The 21,091-nt window shown below is 47.5% G+C and overlaps 1 protein-coding gene across 12 annotated transcripts in view; it reads left to right on the forward strand.

The window, feature by feature from the left end:
• Positions 1 to 21,091, forward strand: part of UBAP2L (ubiquitin associated protein 2 like) — a 1,950,223-nt gene that overhangs the window by 494,877 nt on the left and 1,434,255 nt on the right. For all 12 annotated transcript variants that reach the window (XR_011304365.1, XR_011304368.1, XM_069651771.1 and 9 more), the window contains exon 7: positions 4,548 to 4,590. Coding sequence is in view for 10 of the 12 variants with exons in the window: in XM_069651771.1 (XP_069507872.1) it covers positions 4,548 to 4,590 (43 nt within the window). In the remaining 2 variants the exon portion in view is untranslated. The remainder of the gene's footprint in view (positions 1 to 4,547; positions 4,591 to 21,091) is intronic.

Here is a 21,091-nt window from a genome sequence, read left to right on the forward strand (position 1 = left end):
CACTGTGTGTGTGTGTGTGGGCAGATCTTCTGGTTTGGCTGAGCTTTGGTGTTAACCTCAATTTAGGATGAGGGGTTTCCTGTGGGATGATTCAACCCACTTTTGCTCTGCCATGCGGCATCACTGTGTTCTGATGGTGCCAGAAATATCAAAATGGCTGCAGAACCCTTGTGCACGCCAAAACCTCTGAAATTCGCGCTCTGCAAAGCACACAAAGAGTGCTGCCCAACCTGCCATGCATGTTAGTGGTGGAACAGAGATCTAGCTCCTGAAACATGTCACTGGGCTCCACAACAAGTGAAAATGGAGTATAGAGGGAAAAGCAGTGCTCTGCTAAAGGAAACCCCAAAATCTTGCTTTAAATCGTTTTCTTTGTTGCTGAAACTGCAGAATGCCGGCACAAAAAATCCTTAAACATCCAGAATTCTTACTTGGTGCTACAAGTCACTTAGTTCAAGGAATCAAGGGAACTCACAATGTCTGGAAAAAACTGAAAGTATGAGAAACATCCACAGCAAAAGTTGCCTGCCTGTGACATCTGTCAAAAATCTGGCCGTAGTACCCTCGGCCGCCTGAATGACAGTTGTCAGAAGCCTGCATTAAAACTGTAAACTTGTACAAACTGAAATCTAATGTTTGAAGTCTAAGTGGCCTGTTCTTGAGAGTAATCTATGTTGCAATTGTTTGAGCCCATGGTGTAGAAGCTGGAATAAGTGTTGTAGCTGCAAATTTGAAATCACAAGTTTATTTTAAACCAAGAAAAACATGCAACAGAATTAACCTTAAATTTAAGCCTGGCTAAAAGCCACCCAAACTGGAATAACCGCTCTCACGCTCTCCAGTAGGAAATCACACCTATGTGGTGATTATAGGGTAGGGGGAAGGAGACAATGGACATCCTCCAGCTAAAAGGAAATGCGGAGTGTGAAGTCATAAATGGCCTCTGCCCAGGAGAAACGGGGAGGAGATGTTGCTGGGTCCCAGGAAAAGACCAAAGGGGTGGAGCCAAACAACCATTTGTTGCTTAACAAGGATAAGACACATTTTAAAAAGACTGATAACTCCCTATGTAAAATTGTGCAAAATATATAAATAACAGCATTGTTAATGTAATTTTTGGATGCACAGGTGAAAAGGCGCCAGAACTGTGACATGTTCTGGGAAGAAACAGCAGAAAAGGTGATATTACACAAAATCTATTTCTGATATAAGTATAAAACTTTATACACGTGTGCCCATGTTCAACGCGCACATTGTTGAAATTTGCTCTTAAATTGGACATTGTGTTCCGCAGGAAAAGGGCAAAATTCTGTAGAAAGCAGACACAAGATCCTACAGCGACCGGACTTGGAGGAGTATCTGCTAAACAAAATCTGTAAATGTGCCTGTTATAGAGGTTGCACATTTGTAAATATGTATTGTATCAAAAATAGATTGTGTTCAAGAGGCTAGCGGTGGACTCTAGGCTTCATAAACCCACACCATAAAGATGACACACTGTTTTTCTCCCATCAAGGAAGAGCGGAGACCTTGACCAATCCCTGTCAAAGGGGCGAGTTTAGGCTAAACCAGACCACACACACCCCTTTATCCTAAGCATAAATAGAGACAGCTCAGCACTCAAAAGGACAGACCGATTCACCCACCATCCGATTGCTGGCGGAGCACCCTGTTGCAGAACCATCCATCTTACTTGCTCCAAAAACTTGGCAAGCAGAAAGAACCATTGCATAGCTGAACCCTTTTCAGCTAGGCCTTAAGTTTCCAGAACCAACCCCAGAAACCTACGGGGAACCAAAAAGACACCCGGGCTGTGCTGCTTGCCTGCTGAAAATAATTATCATCAGAACCAAAAGATCCAATCCAATCCAGTCCGGTGCCGCGCTGTGACCAGAACAATTGCAGAACAGACCCAGTCCAGTCTGAGGTGCCCAGCAGTCTGTCCCAGAATCCCTGACCAGAAATCTGGACGGACCAGAATCCTGACGGTTCCGTTTAAAAACATATCTAGTGAGTATCTATAGAAAGAACTGCGTCACTAGTATATGTACTGTCCATAGTCAATCCTTATCTTAAATCCATCCGATCTTGTCTTCAGAACCTGCATTGTTAAGAGTATTTTTGAATTGTTTAAACTCTCTATCTTATCCATCCTATCTTCCTCCTGTACTAGTATTGTTAATACTATCTTTGCACTGATATATATTTAATCTGAAGAAGGCAAGCTCCTCGGCAGGCAGTCGCCCTGATGAAGTGGCTGTGCTTCTGTGTGGTATTCGTTTCTTCATAGTCATCCCCTAGTGTGAGAAATCCCATTTGTCTTTTAAAAGTGCATTCCTGTTTTCCCATTCTTGCGCCCGTCTCGAAAAAACGACCTCCACTTAAACGTCCATAACTCTCTCAATTCTTGTACTGGAAACAAAATCTCAACTTCTGATTGTAGCTAACATCCACAGCTTTAATTCGCATCTAAAATCGCATCCCAAATCCATCCGTTTCTCCCGTGACTGCGATTATAGCGCACTGAAAAGTTTGCCACGATTTCAGCAATTTAAACCATATTTAGTGTTTTTACCCATTCCATTCTCAAGATAACTTTAAAAACCATTCTGACCGCTTGCCAATCAATTCTGTTTTTCTCTTGTGTTGCTGGGGGGGAATTGGGATTTATATTTTGTTTGAATTCTGCCATTCCTGAAACATGTTCTCTCTTCTCCTATCTCTCTACATTGCCTATTGGGGGGGTTGAGGGGTGTGCAGGGGGAAATAGTAACCACACTGCTATTTGATCTGAGCACACACAAAAGTATCATTTCTGTGCTAAATTGTTTTGCTCACTATTACTCCTTGCGTATTAAAGAGATTGTTTATTGTTACATCACCCCATTGGTGATTATTGTGTACCTATTAAACATATTGTGCTAAATTGTGAATACATAAATAAATATTTTGACTTTGCAAACCTTCCTGGTTCAGTGTGACCAGGGGGAGGGGGCGTTCCAGGAGTGGGGCGTGATATGAGTGGTACATCGTTCAGAATAAAAAGAACTTTTAGACACAAATAAATAAGGATTTCAGTTGTGCATTACACGCTAGGCTTTGACTTGGGTGTGTGCCTGATTGAAACCACTTACATTCCTGCTGCCATTTCTCCAGACCTGAAGAGGAGCCAAGTGTTCTGTGTAGCTCTGCAGAAGGAAGATCTCTGGAAGCATCCCGAAGAGGCCTGGCAACCAACTCTTGCTGCAGTCCTGGTGAAGCCCTGTGGCTACTGATCTTAGAAGACCCTTATTGGTTCCAAGATCCTCTATATCGATGTAACAGCCAGTCTCTACATCTACTCGTGGCCCAGTAAGCTGGAGTCTTAAGTGTCCCTGAGCAATCCAATCGGCTGACCAACTCCACTTTGGGCTAATGCGGTAGAAGCGTCGCCATTCTGCGTTTCGACTCGGTACCAGAGGTCTTCAGCTTGTCCTATAAGTAGCACCTCTGTGCATTTTCGGCATCCCTACATCGGCGAGTCCTGAGATGGAAGACTCTCTTCAGCCACAGCATATGTGACGCCTGCTGTCACTGTGAACTGGTGACTATCACTGAAACCGGCTTTCCTGCATCTTGCCGAATGCTTAGAGGCCTGCATCGGTTCTTGGTGCTTCTATCCACAGGAACATGTTGCACCACCTCCTGGACCCGACTGGAACTTTTCTTGCACCTGCAGCTCCTGGGCATCTGTGAACGGAACCAAAGGCGAGAAAATGTACTAAGTCTGAGGAAATATCTGAGTACGGGTGGCAAGTTACAGCAATACTTTCTGGTACCCCTATCTCCACCCTTTTAAAGTTTGCAGAACTTTTCAATTGCTTCACAACTCTTCACAATACACCCCTCCAAAAGCTAGTACAGGTTTTACTCATCACTATATGGCTTCATCTATCTTTTGGACCCATTTACACAGCCTCGGGTTGCTTCCTCTAACCTTTTACCATCTTCTCAAATTCTTTGGAAACTTTAAACATTTGGGTACAAGGCCCCATTCAATTTAGGGTTGCACTTTATCAGATAGGGTTGTAATTCCTGTGGACTGGTGGTGTTAAATATAATTACCTTCCCTTTCAGGTATTGTGGGGGGGTGAATTGATTATTTTGCACTGTACAACTGTGATTAGATGTGTTTCATATTATTTAATATTGTGATATATATTACCTGTTAATCATTTTTCATAGTGTTTTTGTGCCTAAAATAGATTTTTTTAATAACTCCCTGTCTGTGTAATCCTTGATTGCTTCACTGTGTGGAATCATTGGAGACCCCTGAACCCACTCACATTTCCCGACACCCAGCCTTGACCACTCTCCATGCTATCTTGATTGGTTTGGCTAAGCTTTCAGAAGTTCTCCCTGTTGACTATAAACATGGTGGCCTCCTAAACACTGTCCACCAGGCCAGATTTTAGAAATCCATTCTAACATTGATTGATTCATTATTGTGCAGTCTACCTCTGGTTATGTAAATTCTTCATTTAACTTTTTCTTCTCTACTTCTACAGGGGGATCTGGAAGGAGAGGGCGATTCTCTGCACAAGGCATGGGGTGAGTGACTTGGGGTGTAAAATGAGCTAGCTATCGTGCAGTACAGATTGTGAGTTAAGGATGTTGCCAAATAATGAAAAAGGCATGCACATTGGCATAGATTTGTTTAAAAGAAAAATAAAGCTTGATGGTCATAGTTAGATAATACTTAATCTCTTGAGAGATGGGTGTTCCTCACTTTATCCAATTACAAACTTGCTGAATTATTTTGTCGACGATTTTAACAGCTAAATTCTAGATAGTAAGTTTAGCTTGGCTTTTGTATATGGAAGGCAGAGGTGGTGGGGGGAGTTCGCGGTGGGGAGAACAGGTGGATCTTACCCCCATCTTTTTGCAGTTAAAATGAAAAGTGGTAAAATGATCAAGATGTATTTGGGAAAGTTGTATTGATGAAAAGAATATTCAAGGAATCGTCATAGATCCGAGCAATGTCCTTCACATTTACTTGATAACTGAATGTGCTCCTGTCATATTGCTGCATAATGAAAAGCTCAGTTGGATGGAATTAAGATCTAAATTTCAAGGTACCCGCTGTCCCTCCATAGTTCACTTATTTCCTTAACCTTTGTATCTGGTTGGGAAGCAATTGTGTTGATTAACCCTTTAAGTGCCATGGGTCCCCCCCCCCCCCCTCCAGTGCCAAGGCCTTTTTTGATTTCGGTATGTCTCCATTCAATGCCTTGTAACTTTTTTGTTACATGAGATATCTCGGCCAAATTTGGCCCCTTTTTATCCCACATGTAGGCGGTCGTAACGCCACCCAGAAATCCTAGGTTGCTTAGGTTTTAGGCTTTCCCCGTTGCGCCCAGGTAGGTGCACTCACACATGTGAGGTAGCGTTTTCGTCTGGACACCTGTGGGAACGCAGGACGGTAGGCCATGTGTTGTTGGCGGCGTATTTCGGTGGGTGAGCAGAGTGAAATGTGCAGTTGTTGTTCCCCCCCCCCCCAATTTGGATTTGCTGGGGTTCTGGGTAATACATTCTCAGCCGATTTGCGCAAGTCAGACCTCTGTTGATTCCCACGGTTCTCCTTGTTTCAGAAATGCATGGGGTTCCCAGTTTTCCTTGGTGGCTTGGATACCCTAGGCCCATATCTGTATGGTGTGCGCTTCAGATAAAATCCTGAAATTCAGCTGTCGGAAAAGACTTCGGGTTAGCCGTGTTTTAGGCTTTCCCCTTGGTGCCCAGGTAGGTGCACCCACACATGTAAGGTACCATTTTCATCGTGACACGTGTAGGGACGCGGGAAGGTAGGCCATGTGGTGTTGGCGGGGTGTTTCGGTGGGCAGCCAGAGCGAAATGTCTCAGAATTGTGTTTATTTCCAGCCAATTTTCAGAGACCTTTCCCTCTGTCCACTCACCAAAACACGTCGCCAACAACTGATGTCCTATCTTCCCGCGTTTCCACAGGTGTCCCAACGAAAACGATACCTTACATGTGTGGGTGCACCTACCTGGGCGCAAAAGGCTAAACCACTGGTTAACCCCAAGCCTTTCGGCACAGCACATTTTGCTCATGTGGGCAACTTACAGATTTGGGCCTAGGGAGTTGAAGCCAGCATGGAAAATAGGGAACCCCATGCATTTCCCAAAAGAGGACACCCGTGGGAATCCAGAGGTCTGCCTTGCGCGCATCGCACCAGAATGTATTACCCACAATCCCTGGTACAAAGTCCAAACTTTGTTGAAAAACCACAATTTTCAGACCTTTCACTCTGCTCACCCACTGAAACACACCGCCAAAGCCACATGGCCTCCCACATTCCCACAGGTGTCCGATGAAAAAGGTACTTCACGTGTGAGTGCACTGAGCGGGGCGCAAAGAGCAAAGCCGAAAACACTGGTAACCCCCAACTCTTTTTTTCACAGCATGATTGCAGGATTTTGACTCATGTGCACACCATACAGATTTGGGCCTAGGGTGTACAAGCCACCAAGGAAAACTGGGAACCCCATGCATTTCTGAAAAGAGGACACCCGTGGGAATGCAGAGGTCTGACTTGCGCGAAGCGACCCAGAATGTATTACCCAGAACCCCCAAAGTGAACATTGTGTTTTTTCCCCCCCACCAAATATCACACTTTGTCGGGGATTGTGGGTAATACATTCTGGGGCGATTTGCGCAAGTCAGACCTCTGGATTGCCACGGGTGTCCTCTTTTGGGAAATGTATGGGGTTCCATGTTTTCCTTGCTGGCTTCGACACAGTAGGCCCAAATCTGTAGGTTGTCTCCCCAAACACTTTGGGGGTTACAAGTGGTGTAGCCTTTTTCCTTTTGCGTCCAGGTAGGTCCACCCATCGGGACACCTTTGGGAACGTGGGATGGTAGGCCATGTGGCATTGGTGGCGTGTTTCGGTGGGTGAGCAGAGTGAAATGTCTGAAAATTGTGTTTTTTTAAACAAAGTTTGGACTTTGCCGGGGATTGTGGGTAATACATTCTGGTGCGATGCGCGCAAGGCAGATCTGTGTATTCCCACGCGTGTCCTCTTTTGGGAAATGCATGGGTTCCCTGTTTTCCTTGCTGGCTTCGACACTCTAGGTCCAAATCTGTTGGTTGCCCACATGATCAAAATGTACTGTGGCTAAAGGCTTGGGGTTACCAGTGGGTTAGCCTTTTCCTTTTGCGCCCAGGTAGGTGCACCCACACATGAGGTACCGTTTTCGTCGGGGCACCTGTGGGAACCCGGGAAGGTATGACATCTGTTGTTGGCGACTTGTTTCGGTGAGTGGATAGAGGGAAATTGGCTGCAAATAAACACAATTCTCAGACATTTCTCTCTGGCCACCCACCGAAACATGCCTGCAACAACACATGGCCTACCTGCCAGCGGCCCCACACGTGTCCCGATGAAAAGGGTACCGCACATGTGTGGGTGCACCTACCTGGGTGCATAGGGGGAAGCCTGAAACACGGCTAACCCGAAGTCTTTTTTTGACAGCTTAAATTTCAGGATTTTTTCTGAAGTGCACACCAGGTTCAATCCACCAAGGAAAATGGGGGAACCCCATGCATTTCTGAAAAGAAGACACCCGTGGGAATCCAAAGATGTCTGACTTGTGCAAATCTCCCCAGAATGTATTACCCACAAGCCCCATATGGGAGAATGGTGCCCAAGACCAGGGACATTACCGCCGACTTTGCTGGAGCTCTGGCTGGCCTGCGTTACAGCTTCTCCCCACCAGGGTGTCCCGGCAGTGTGCCAATACCTCCCCGAAGGGAAAAACTGTAATGCAGCCCAGCTGCAACTCCAGGACGGTTGGAGGTGATGTCGCCGGCCTTGGACATCCATGTACCATGTGGGTGTACCGTCCCCTAAGCACAGCGGCAGCTCCAGGGAGCCTCAGCAGGATCCCCATTCCTCACCAGAGGTGTCCTCTGTAACGTAGCACAGCCAGAGGTGCAGCCTGGGCTTGCAGATGGACAACCCACATGAGACATCCGCTCCCAGGGAAACGCCAATCTTCTGCTGGCATGGGGGGCAATATGTGGCCTGCCCCTGCAATTGTGTCCCAGCCCACCAAAATATCTGCCCAGACGGCCCATTCCCACCCACGCCAACAATCCAGCCCCAGTCTGTCTCAACCCACTGACAGTGGGCCCTAACCATAGAATAATAAAAAACAGCACTCGCATAACGTTGCAGCTGCTTGCGTAGAAAAAGCTGTAAACGAAACAAACATTTGTTACCAAATTCAACTGTATGATATCTAGATTGCATGGATAGGCCTCTCTCCCACTATACAGGTCTCTCAAATTTAGCAGGGCTCTCTGTGCCCAAATTGCACTGTAAATCTAGATTGCATTGATAGGCCTCTCTCCCACTATACAGGTCTCTTTAATTTAGTAGGGGTCTCTGTGTCCAAATTGGATTGTGTGATATCTAGATTACATTGATGGGTCTCTCTCCCGCTATACAAGTCTCTCAAGCTTTAGTAGGGGTTCCAGTTCTAGATTGCATAGCACGATATTCAGATCTCATTGACAGATCCTTAGACAGTTCTCCCAAACCCTGCTGATATCCTCCTTAAACCCTCACTGCAGTGAACCACGTATACGGAGACGGACAATAAAGAGAGCCACTGAGAACACCTAACAATATAACCCCTAATCCACCTCCCCTACCCCTCTCTGGACAGCAACTGAACGAGTCGACTACATCTGCCAGAAATACCAACCACAGACAGAGACCTAACTGTTAGCAGACAGCCCTCAACGCACATTACGCCACCACAAGACAACCAGACCAAAGCAGAACCAATTGGACATCAGCAAACAAATAAAGACTAAACCTCTTACAATGTCGCGCAAATGACCCATCCCGAGAGAACGAAAAATAGAAGCAACAAACACTCTGGCACACCAACAAAGAACCACAACTACAGAACACCCCCTGAAGTCGGGAACAAGAATAGAACCAACACTGAGAGAAGAGACCAATCCCTCTACGAACTCCTTACCTCGCCGACCACGGGGTCACCAGAGCAAACCAACCCAACGCTAGAAGCCGCAACATCAAACTGCCCCACACAATCGCACAGAAGGATGAATAACCCAAGAAACAACAAACCTAGCTCTGATGTGATAACGCCTTTCATCATCAAAGCAAGAAGAACTTCCAATCGACAACCACAACTCATGGAAGACAAACCTGATGAAAACAAAAACCCACGACAGAACCTAGAAAAACTTTTCGAAGATGCTGACAACCCAAAACCCACACCTCAGCAAGAGTTTCGACCAGGAAGGAAACCCCAACCCTGATCAGAAGACACTCAACAAGAAAGTCCAACCCAAACGACACCCCCAAACTCCACTGCAATCATATAAACGCAAGATTCATGCCAAAACATTCAACAGAGATCTTCGACCTACTCGATGACAACGGTATTGACATCCTGTTCATCACAGAAACATGGCTGGACGACAACTACAAAATCACACTCCAAAGCTGCCTTCCAACCAACTTCAAATGCCTCCAAATAAACAGGAGAATCAAAAAAGGAGGCATTGCAATAGCATTCAAAGGACATCTGAAAGTAAAAACAGATGAACCGCTCAACATCCCCAACTGTGAAACCATGATAATACACCTAACAGCAAGGCCATAAACCAACGTCAAATTCATCCTGGTGTACAGACCACCGACATATGATGCAACCTTAGTTGACAACTTCATAGAAGCCACCACCAACATAGCCATCAACCACAAACCCCTAATCATCCTGGGGGACTTCAACATCAGGTTTGAAGACAGTCAATGCAACTCTGAACAACTCGCTACCATGAAACTACGACAACTAGTCAAAGGGGCAACACACTTGGTAGGACACACCCTCGAAAAAATCTTCGCGTAGGAAAACCTCATCTCCACGGCACCGCCGATAGAAATACTGTGGAGCGACCATCTCATCATTCCATTCGTGATCACTCTGCCTACTCAAGTCTGCATCCAACCCCCTAAACTCACAACCACCTCAAAAAGAAACTGGAAACACATCAAAGAAAGCAACCTATTCGAACAACTGGAATTAACCAAACCGTCAACTACAGATCCACAGCTAACTGACCTAGACGGGAAAGCGGAGCTACTACACAAATGGATCGCATATGCAATCGACAAGATCGCCCCAGAAAAACCGTTCACCCCATCAAAAAGAGCAATGGCAAAATGGTTCACCCCACTATTAAGCACCATGAAAAAAGAAACAAAATTGAACTGGAATGGAGAAAAGAATACAACCTAGACAAAAAAATTGTTCCAGAGACAAATCCGCACATACTGGGAGTCCTGATGGACAACACCCTAACCACAAGTAAACACAACAGTCAAAGGTTTCTTCCTCCTCCACACGGCCAGAAGAATCATACTTTTCCTCTCCTTCATGCATAAAACACTCACTATCGTCTCCCTCATCATGTCAAGTATCGACTATGCAAACAGCCTCTACCTCGGAATCCCAGAATAGCCCCTGAAGAAACTACAACGGATCCAAAATGCAGCAGCCAGACTACTCCTCAAACTATGTAGAAGAGAACACATCACCCCTGCCCTAAAAACACTACACTGGCTCCCAGTAAAACATTGCATCACCTTCAAAACAATGGCATAACGCACAGGGCAATCAGTGGATAGTGAGCAGAATTCCTACAAAAAAAAATGACAATCTACAAACCAACAAGACCCCTCAGGTCAAGCAACGAAATCCGCCTCAAACCTAAACCATACCTCAAGAAGAAACTGGGAGGCACCTCCTTCTACCACTTAGCCGCAAAAACCTGGAACAACATCCCAAAAGACATAAACACCAAAAATCACCTAAAATTTTGTAAATTACTACAAACCTGGTTCTTCAACACCACAGACCCAAACTGAAAACCGATTCGGAAAGGAAAGGGATGAATGAACTGGATTCGGACAACCCCCGAGTACAGACGGTGGACATCTCCCGATGTGAAGAAGCTCCCACGGCACCTGGATGAAGAACGCCTGTTAGAGGGGAACACGGGTGACACCCAAACTGAGATGGAACCAACTTCCCACCCAACAACTGCACTTGTCCATAAGTTGCCACCGGGTACCACAGTATAGTTGAATTATTCATATATTAGCAATATATGAGCTGTGGACATGGGCAGGTACGCTAGCTATATGAGTGGGAAAGGAAGACTGGGGAAGCAGGGGGGGGGTCAAGATTTGAAAAGGACCTCGAAGGCTGGACCGACCAAGATGTAGACCGAGGCAGAGGGGCGCTCCCGAACCCCACCTGGGGAAATTACAGAAGCCCAGCGCCTCAATTCAGGATAGATGTCAACTAACCAATTGCACTAACAATTTTCCCCTCTGCATACACCTCTCAAACTCCAAACCAAACCACAAACTTACAGGACAACAGACCGCAAAAACTGCACTTCATTGCAAAAACAAAACAAACACACACAGACTCGCACAACAATACATGACTACTGGCCGCAAAACAACCTAGGCCCAGCCAACAGACCCACCGTTCTGAGGCCGCCAACAGCACATCACTGCTCTCTTGCACTTTTCCAGCTACTTCCCACTAACCACCTTTCCCTTCCTCTTACAGAGCCGCCAGGGTACCACTCCGGTGGCGATAGTGCGCAGTACAAATGTCCATTAACATTAACCTACGGTCACCCCAGCAAAAACAAATCTACACTCATACTTTCCAATCATGGCACCCCCTTGCAAGCCATCACTGGTGGTCTACTGAACCTCACCCCCCCCCAGTGAAAACATATTTGGAATAGGGAATGACTTATAAGGTTTGAGCCTTTGCCTTGAAATGCAACAAGTGCTTATTTGTAAATGAGTTGGTTTGGTAACTGCATCTCTGTAATAGAAGTTAGAACAGTTCTTTATATGTGGATGTGTTCTGCCATTCTTAAAAGTATGAGGTTACTTTATTTGCCTGTGAATTGCTTTCCTCTCTAACATAGTTTTTTTCACTTTATATTATCTGTAATAGTATAATTGTAAATGTTCACCAACTGGATCCTACTCACCTTGGAGAGCTGTGTGCCATTCTGAAAGTGTACCGTTGGGTTTTGCTTAACCCTGATCTGCTTTAGAGCATTTCAAAAATTCTTTACTGAGGCTTTGCTTACCTTGAACTGATTTGGTGCATTTCTTAAATACTGCGTGGAGTTATTGCTCACCTTAGTCTGTGTTCCACCGATCTGAAAAGCAACATTGGTATAACTATAATAGCATATTGCCAAATAGGTTTTACTCACCATGTTTTACTTGAGGTGGTTTTAAATGTAGTTCTGGCTTCTTATATATCCAAGGAGTACCCCTCTGAAAAGTATTTCACAAGTTATTACTGATCTGAGAATTGATTACTACTATTCTGAAAAGTAATTCGAAATGTAACTGGATCAATTCTTAAAGTCCAATAAGTTACATATGTTGCAATGTGGAGACCCGTACACTGTGGTATAACTGTTTTATTCTGTTAACTGAATAACACTAAAGGTTATGACCATTAGGGTTGACTGCCCTTGAATTACTTAAGTAACGAATGTAGCGTGACTGCCCATGAATAGGTGTTTGCTAAATGAGGTTTATGCTTTGGTTTGTATACCGTAAGCATTGTGTTGGGGTTTTATATTGTTTGATTCATGACATTGTACTCAATTCCCCGAAGAAGTCTCTTCGCCTACTTGTATTGTAAAAATAAAGGTTTATTTTGAATACATCTGGGTGTAAGTGTTTTTTCTAAAGCATGTGGTCTAGCATGAATTCACATGCTCATGAAACACTTGTGTATAGGCGCGTTACAAATGCCATATCATATCATATATATATGAATGTTCCCCGTCAGGCTGGGAATCCTCCGTAAAAGAATCAGTTTCAGTTTAATTTCTGAGCTGGCTTTCTCCTAACAACCAATCACTGAGCTCTGGGTCATACTTTCCCCAGCCAATGACTGCCCTCAGACAGCAAACTTCAGATTTTTACCGCACTTTCAAGTGTTGGGAGTCTTCGTGCTTAGCTCTTGAGATTTTACTGCTTATTTCGCCTCTTGGGCTCTGGAGTTTACTCAAGGTAGTTCCTGGTACGAAAGTAGACCGGGGGCTGGAGGCCCATCCTTGACCTGCGACGACTGAACAAAAACATAGTCCCAGAAGTTCTGAATGGTCACTCTTCAACACGTGCTCAGACAGCTGGAAGAGGGAGACTTTCTGTTGTCGTTGGACCTGGAAGATGCGTACTTCTACATCCCCATTCACAAAGGACACTGCTAATTTCTGAGCTTAGACATTCAAGGTAAGCGCTACTAGTTCAAGGCCCTTCCCTTCGGCTTAAGCCGGCACCCTGAGACTTCACCATATGCCTGGCGCCTGTGGCGGCCCATCTACGACAAGGATTTCAAGTCTACCCTTACTTGGACAACTGGCTCATCCGGGCCAGATCAAGAGACATGGCCGGCGAGGACTGCCCGCCTTATGGTCAATCTGGGGTTCTTAGTGAACTATGCAAAGTCCTGCTTGACTCCATCGCAGGACGTGCTGTTCCTGGGGTCCCGACTCAACACAGTGGCATACCTAGCGTCGCTGTCGGAAGAGAGGATAGCAGCCAACCTGGGCAAGGTGCAGCGGCTGTTAGCACTGAAGATCGGCACGGCCATCAAGGCTCTTCTCGGCATGATATCTTTGTGCATTTACCTCATCCGACTCTTCAGGTTACGGATGCACCCTCTGCAGGAGTTCCTCTATGCCTGTTGGGGTGAGGTGTCCAGAGGTTTCCAAGACGGGATTGTGCTTCATTGTTAAGGTGGTGGGGCTTACGCTCTCATCTGACCGGAGGCGTGGATTTCCAGGCTCCACCGCACCATGAGACTGTCACGACAGATGCTTCCCTGGAAGAATGGGGAGCCCACACGGAAGTCTTCACGCCAGAGGCCTGTGGCTGCCGGAGGAGATGATGTTGCACATCAGTATTCTGGAGCTGCGGATGGTGTTTTGGGCCCTCAATTCGTTCCTGCTGTCCCTCAAGGGCAAAGTGGTGCGGGTCTTCACAGACCATACCACCACAATGTTTTACATCAGGAAACGGGGGCAACAGATCACCAGCGCGTTCCAGAGGCACAGGAATTATGGCACTGGGCCATCGCCCGGGGTCTGTTCCTCATTCCGTTTCATTTGGCAGGAGTAAAGAACACAGTCGCTGACTCTGAGCAGGGAGCTTCGCTCTTGCAAAGAGTGGGAACTTCAGCAGGATCTAGTGGAGAAACTTTTCGTCAAATGGGTCAATCCCCAGATCGAACACCAAGTGACAGAGGTTTTCCAGCAGGTTCCCCAAGCAGGGGAGCATAGGGGACGCATTCTCATTCCCTTGCGAAGGCCTCTTTCTGTATGTGTGCCCTTGTTTGACGTTGTTACTTCGAGTCATCGGTCACACAGCGTTTCCGAGGCAGATCTGGTACCCAGACCTCAGCATGTTGGCGTCCCCACCAGTCAAGCTGCCAGTGGTCGCAGATCTTCCCGCCAGGGAAGGAGGTGCCATTCTTCACCACGATCCAGGGTCTCTGAACCTGAAGGCCTGGCTCCTGCAGCACTCTAGTTCAGTGGCTACGATCTCCTGCCGGACTGCAAGGAAGTTCTCGCCAAGGCTAGAGCATCGTCTACTCTGAAATGCTACAGACACAAATGGAAGCGTTTTGCAATTTGGTGCCGTTCTCAGAAGATTAATCCCTTGCGGGTCATTTCTCCTCAAGTACTTCCATATTTGTCATTGACCTAATCGGGACTGGCCCATGCCTCCATTGAGGTACATCTAGCAGCTAGCTCCCGCTACACCCGCTCTCCAGGACGCTGCTCTTTGTGGTCGCACTGTCTGGTGAAGGAGTTTGTCAAAGGACTGTTCTGCTTGTTCCAGCCGGTGAAGGCTCCAGCCCCGCTGTGGGAACTCCAATGTAGTGCTGGTCAGGCTCATTGGGGGGAAAGGGGCCCATTCAAATCTGTGTATTCAGCTCTGCTTAAGTTTCTGTTGTGGAAGACCGCTTTTCTCGTGGCCATCAGTGCTGCAAGACGAGTGGGTGAGATCCAGGCCCTGTCATGCAAGCAGCCTTACTTGACCGAGACTAGGGTGGTGCTGCAGACGCACCCCTCCTTCATGCACAAGGTTCCGTTGGAATTTCACCTCAACAAGCCCTTGGTACCTGTATTTTTTCTGACTCCTTTGTCGCCGGCTGAAAGGACTTCGCTGGATGTGGCTACAGCGCTGAAGTTTTATGTGGTCCGCACCACGAGTTTCCGGAAAACCTCTCCTTTTTGTGAACTTTGGTCTTCTGAACCATGGGAAGGCCCTGTCCAAGGCTTGCATTTCCAGATGGCACCTATTGTCACTGGTTCGCAAACCAACCGCTGCCTGGCTGTCCGCGTGCCCATTCTACCAGAGCGATTGCGGCTACCACTGCGTTATTGTCTGGTGTGCCCTGCTGGACATCTGCAGGGCTGCTGCGTGGAGGTCGACGCACACCTTCACGAAGTTCTACTCCGTCGCCAGGGATTAGTCCAGAGCCGGCCAAGCAGTGCTGCGCAACCTGTTCACTTGAAGGTGAGCCTGGTGAGGAGGTAAGAGTTGCTAATGTTGAGCCTTGCCACCTCCCGTGGTTGTGCATGTGTGTACTGCTATGCATTCTTTATTAATGAGCATGTGAATCCATGCCAGACCCCATGCTGGAGAAGGAACAAGTTACTTACCTGGAACTGTTCTGCAGCATGGGTCTGGCATGGATTCACATGCGAACCCTCCGCCTACCCCTCTGCGGCTCTTCTCTTGGTCCTACTGTCACTTTACGTGCTACCAAATCTGAAGATGGCTGCCTGAGGGGCTTAGGTAGAGGGCAGTATGGCCCAGAGCTCAGTGATTGCTTATTAGGAGAAAGTTCAGAAATGAAATTTCTCTTTTACTGAGGATTCCCAGCCTGACTGAATATTCATGATCATGTGTATCCATGCCAGACCCATGCTGGAGAACAATATTTACAGCTAAGTAACTCGTTCCTTTTGAACTATATATGCCGTTATTTGTCATTTCTGACCGCCCTCTCTCCCTCCTAGGATAAGGCTGGCTGCTCTGTCTACCCTGCCACATTTTCTCCGGTGGTACAGCCTTATACTAAGAGTGAAGTTTTGTACTGCTTCAGAAAGTTTTATGAAGCCCTTAGTTGGACATTAGAAACACTGTCCCTAGCTGTGCCTGACGCCTGAACCATGACCTGCCGAAAACCCAGCATTGCGCCTCACCTATGCACACTTTTCCACAGTATCTTTTCTTCAGATTTCAGCAGCCTTGTCCACACTGTTTGGGTCTGTGGTAAGTTAGACATGGCAGACCATATTTGGGAAGTGTCCTTTTCTAAAGCAATGAAAGAAACCTCTGCCATTCTCTACTTCTGAGGCATTCCCTACGCTAGAAAACAGAACTGGTGCTAGTAATGCCACACAATAAATCGAGTCCTTGTTCATAACCTACGCTAACCCACCAACTACCCTATCACTATTTATAGAAAGATTCTAAGCTTTAGCTTTTGACAAGGTTGCTTGCTTACCTTAGTGATGGCTGGTTTTCTGACCCCTCCCTCCCCACCTTAAGAGTTCTTCCAGCTTTCAGCTACCTAGAATAGTTCCAAACAAAACAATGTCTCAACTTGTCCTTGGAGTCAAGCAATGTCCTAGTCGGGTAGTACACACACGTTATAACACAGCCTTTTCTTGGGATGTTTTCTCCTTGTGTGAATAGATTGGTGTCCAACATAAACAAAGTTAGCCCTTTGCTCTTCCTGGATTATGCAGTTTTTTTTACCCTAGTTCGGCTACAGGCTTCTTCGGCCCTGTTTGATTTGCTTTATTGCTCTCCCTTTAGCAGTATTACTGGTTTCTTAGCCCTTGGATGGGCCACTGCTGGTCAGCCCTCAAGGGGTTAACGGTTTTCTCTTCCTCTGCTGGGGTCTTTGTAATTTCAATCTGGCTTGGGTTACAGGCTTCCTCGGCCCGCTACTTTCCCATTTTCTTCACCCCTTCCTGGGGGTATTCAGATTGGTAGCCCTGCATGGGCTTTTGGGCCTGTACAGCCTAAATTGGTCTGTTGCTTCAATGACCCCCTCTTGGGGATTCTCTGATCACTATCCCCGTGTGGGCTTTGGGGCTTCTAAACCCTGTTTGGTTGCTAAATTTTTCCAAACACTCATGAGATTTGTATTTTCAGCCCTTCGTGGACTGGTTGCAGCCTCATTTTTATTTACCTCGCCATCCTCCTACTGCTCCTTGGTGCTGCGGTTGCCTGTGTGACCACTACACCTTTTATTAGGCCCCTTTGGGGCCACGTCCTTTCCTTTTCTTCGGTTCACATGGTCTGATGTCCTACGATACCTCTTACGGTACTATGCTTTGGCGTTGGCGAGGTATTCGAATGGATTCCTAAACTCTGGCCTTGTGGTTTAGGAGGCCACCCTTGTTGTTTTTCGAACCGGGAGCAACTTCTTAGATTTTAGCCAAACCAATCAAGGTAGCATGGAGAGAGGTCAAGGCTAAATCTCAGGAGTGAGTTGTTAGGGGCCCACAATGAGTCCACACAGTGGAACACCAAGAATTACACTTGGACAATAATATAAGACATTTTTTCGAGGCCTAAAAAACACATGAAAAAAAACTATTGGTCTATTGACGACCAAATGACTTTGAATGTCGTCCTGAAGAGTGCTGTGGACCACTTCTAAATCGCCACTCAGGAGGTTGTTCAAGAATCTGATTTTGTAGACTATATTCTAAAGGAAAAACCTCCCACAAGCCAGGCTATTCCCCCGCTGAATTCCATCAAGGAACACCTTGCACCGTGTTTACTGTCCCCTTCACGCACAAGAGCTATCAACCCTCGTGTTAAGAAACTTTAGCACCTCTCCATCTGACACGATGTACATTCGGGGGCATGCCACGCCAGACTCGCTGGTTGTTACCACCGCCAGGAAAAGGGCTGGGGTGCCACTATCTACTGCAGAGGCCCCTCTGACGAGGACTGCAAGAAGCTCTATGCCCCTGGCAAGCACATCACATCGGCAGTTTCTGATGTTTGTTAATCTGCTTAGAATCACATGCTGTGCATATAGTCCGACATCCAGTGGTCACCGGAGTATTGCATCTTGACTTTAGGGGCCGAAAGGGGGCGTTGGCATAGGCGTGTCTGTAAAACAATCCCTATAGTGACGTGCAGTGTACCCAAAATCCCTCACGCGCTGAGGTCCCTCAGATTTTGTTTTTCCACCCAGAATACTGGTCGCCTAAAGCGGAGCTCATAAAGAGACATTGCCTTTGTCCCTTTGACCTTTGGTCGATTTGTTTAGATATTGTCTTATAAAACCACCTACCGGTCCTCTCTTCGGCCGTTCCGGATCTCTGCCGAGACAAGACTTTCAACGGTGATCCCAGCGGCGCTGCCAACCACGTGGCCAGGCCTTCGAGGCCTACACAGTAGGGAGAGTGGGGACGGGGTGGACATTTCTGTCTCATACTGAGATTGCATTTCCCTTTCTCCTACCTTTCCTTTTCGGTCGCCGTCACTGGTAACGTCCTTGGGTATGGAGAGGACTCCATTTAAATTTTGCCCGGGTTGTAAAGGCAAATTCCTGTGAAAGATGGACATAAGCGGTGTCAAGCATGACGATGTTGGTTGCGCGGCCTGCAAGCTCCAACGCCCTAAAACTCTGAAGGAGCCCAAGGTCAAAAGGTGGCCAGCCTATGCAATGTCGAAGGCTGATTCCTCGCCCGTCGCCATGACCACTGAATGTGACGAGGGTGACAGTGATGACACAACCTCCGCAATGGAGGTTGTAGACCTCTCGACGGAGCGCTCTCGCTCTGCGGCGTCTGTCCTCAGCTCCCATAGGCATGGCTCTGGCCCTGCTTTGGGGGGGGATGTACACCCCGGCAACGCTGACGGACAATTACATGTCACAAAATACACAACCCCCGGCCATTCCTCGACTAAGTCGAAGAAGGCCTTTGTGGCAACGGGGACACCGGCCCAGCCGGCGGTCCCCACCGATCGTAAGGGTCGGCAGCCCTCCCCGCAGCCGCGATCGCGCCTAGTGACGGGGCCCATAAATACTAAGGGCGCTACCCCCAAAGTATCAGTCGCCGGCGAGAAGCATCGAAAGAAGGCGTCCGTCGACGGTAAGGTTCCGCCGCCGCCGAAAACTCCACACGATCAGCTCCCAGCTGGGAGGATGGTTGCCGAGAGCATTGCAAGAATAGTCTCCGATGAAAGTCAGAAACGGCGGGCGAGAGAATTGCCGAAGCCTACTGAGAAGGCCAAGGAGACGCCGAAACCTAGCAAAGGTGCATCAGAGCGTTGGAACCCTCCCCTAGGTCGAAGGAGAGACTCAGAAACACTCCTCCACCTTAGGCCCACAAGAAGGTTTCTCGGAGGGCGACTTGGGAGGGATTTCCTCCACTTTGTGGGAGAGGGCTAATGTTTAGAGGAGGAAGAACAAGTCTTTCCACTGCAAGACCTTTCTGGGTCCTCCCATGGGACCAGGGAGAGATTTGAGACCTGTATGGATAGGATAGATAGGTCTGTGTCCTGTTCTGACCTGACCACACCTAGGAGGCCAAGGGATGAAGACCCTCAGGGCCCTCAAGCCAAGTTCCTAAGACTTTTCGACGCCCAGGATGAGGAACGCTACACATATGACCTCACTGAAGATGACCCTTATGTGGACACACAGGAAGACCAATTCATGGACTCTGAGAACTTGAAAGATCCTGTTGTGGGCTGGGGGGTAGATCCCGATAAATGTGACCCACAGCCATGGCAGTCTCCTTTGTCACCTGACCCTAATACTGTGGATTTGGCCTCCCCACAGACTACTCCTGTTAGGGAGCCTTCGCCTGTGGACGATCAGCCCACTTTTAATGCCATGCTACGCAAGGCTGCAGCACACTTTGAGATCGATACGGAGGAGACTACCCCTGAAATCGATTTTGTGGAAAAAATTATTGAAGAAAAGCCACCAACTAGCCATGCCATTCCTCTCCCCTCCTCGCCTACATGAAGAGGTGCCTCCCACCCTCTTTCTCTACACCAGCTTTGGTCAAGGGCGTTAACCCAAGGTTTGAGAAACTCTTCAGCCCCTCCCCCTCTGATCCTCTATATATTAGAGGTCACTCCATCCCAGACTCTCTGGTGGTGACCACCACGAGGAAAAGGACGGGGTTCCTCTAGTCGCTGGAAAAGCACCCCCTGATAAGGAAGGGAAGAGGCTCTATGCACTTGGAAAAAGGGTTACATCCTCAGTGGCTTTCGCTACGCGTATTGCCAACAATACAACCTTGTTGGCCAGTTACGCTGATGCCCAGTGGGCCCTATTACGCTAAGGCCTACAGGAAGTTCCTGAACCACTTTGCAACCGTCTTTTGGCCATAGTTACCGAAGGCACCCTAGTGAACCAAAGCATCATTAAGAACACCTTGGATGCTGCTGAAACGGCTGGGCGTTCCCTAGTCCAAGGTGTACTCCTTAAGACATACATGGCTTAAACTCTGGTTTCCAGCCAGAAACTCGGGCGTCCCTCATTAATAAACCCCTGGAGTACTCACAACTTGTTTGGGAAGGCGGGGCGGTGGATGACGCCCTGGAAACAGCAAAAAAGGAACATGAGACCTTAAAGGCCTTGGACCAGATCTCTAAGCCCTCCAACAGGCACAGGCCTGGCAATAGATGCCTTTTTCGTGGCCAACACCAGCAGTAGTATTCCTCAGGCAGCAACTGGTCCTCCCCTCAAGGAACCAGTAATTGCAACATGCAGTATGCCCAGAGAGGCCAACGTCGTGGCAAAGGAAGGAGGCTCTACTCCTAGAGGATTCCCGGCCACCTCCACTAAATGACCTGAAGATCTGGGTCCCCTCCCCTGCCTCCCCGGTTGGGGGCCGGTTAACATCCTTTCTCCAGGCATGGGAGGGAATTAACACAG

The sequence above is a fragment of the Ambystoma mexicanum genome, chromosome 1p (assembly GCF_040938575.1).
Source record: "Ambystoma mexicanum isolate Mex_15411 chromosome 1p, UKY_AmexF1_1, whole genome shotgun sequence".
Classification (NCBI taxonomy): Eukaryota; Metazoa; Chordata; class Amphibia; order Caudata; family Ambystomatidae; genus Ambystoma; species Ambystoma mexicanum.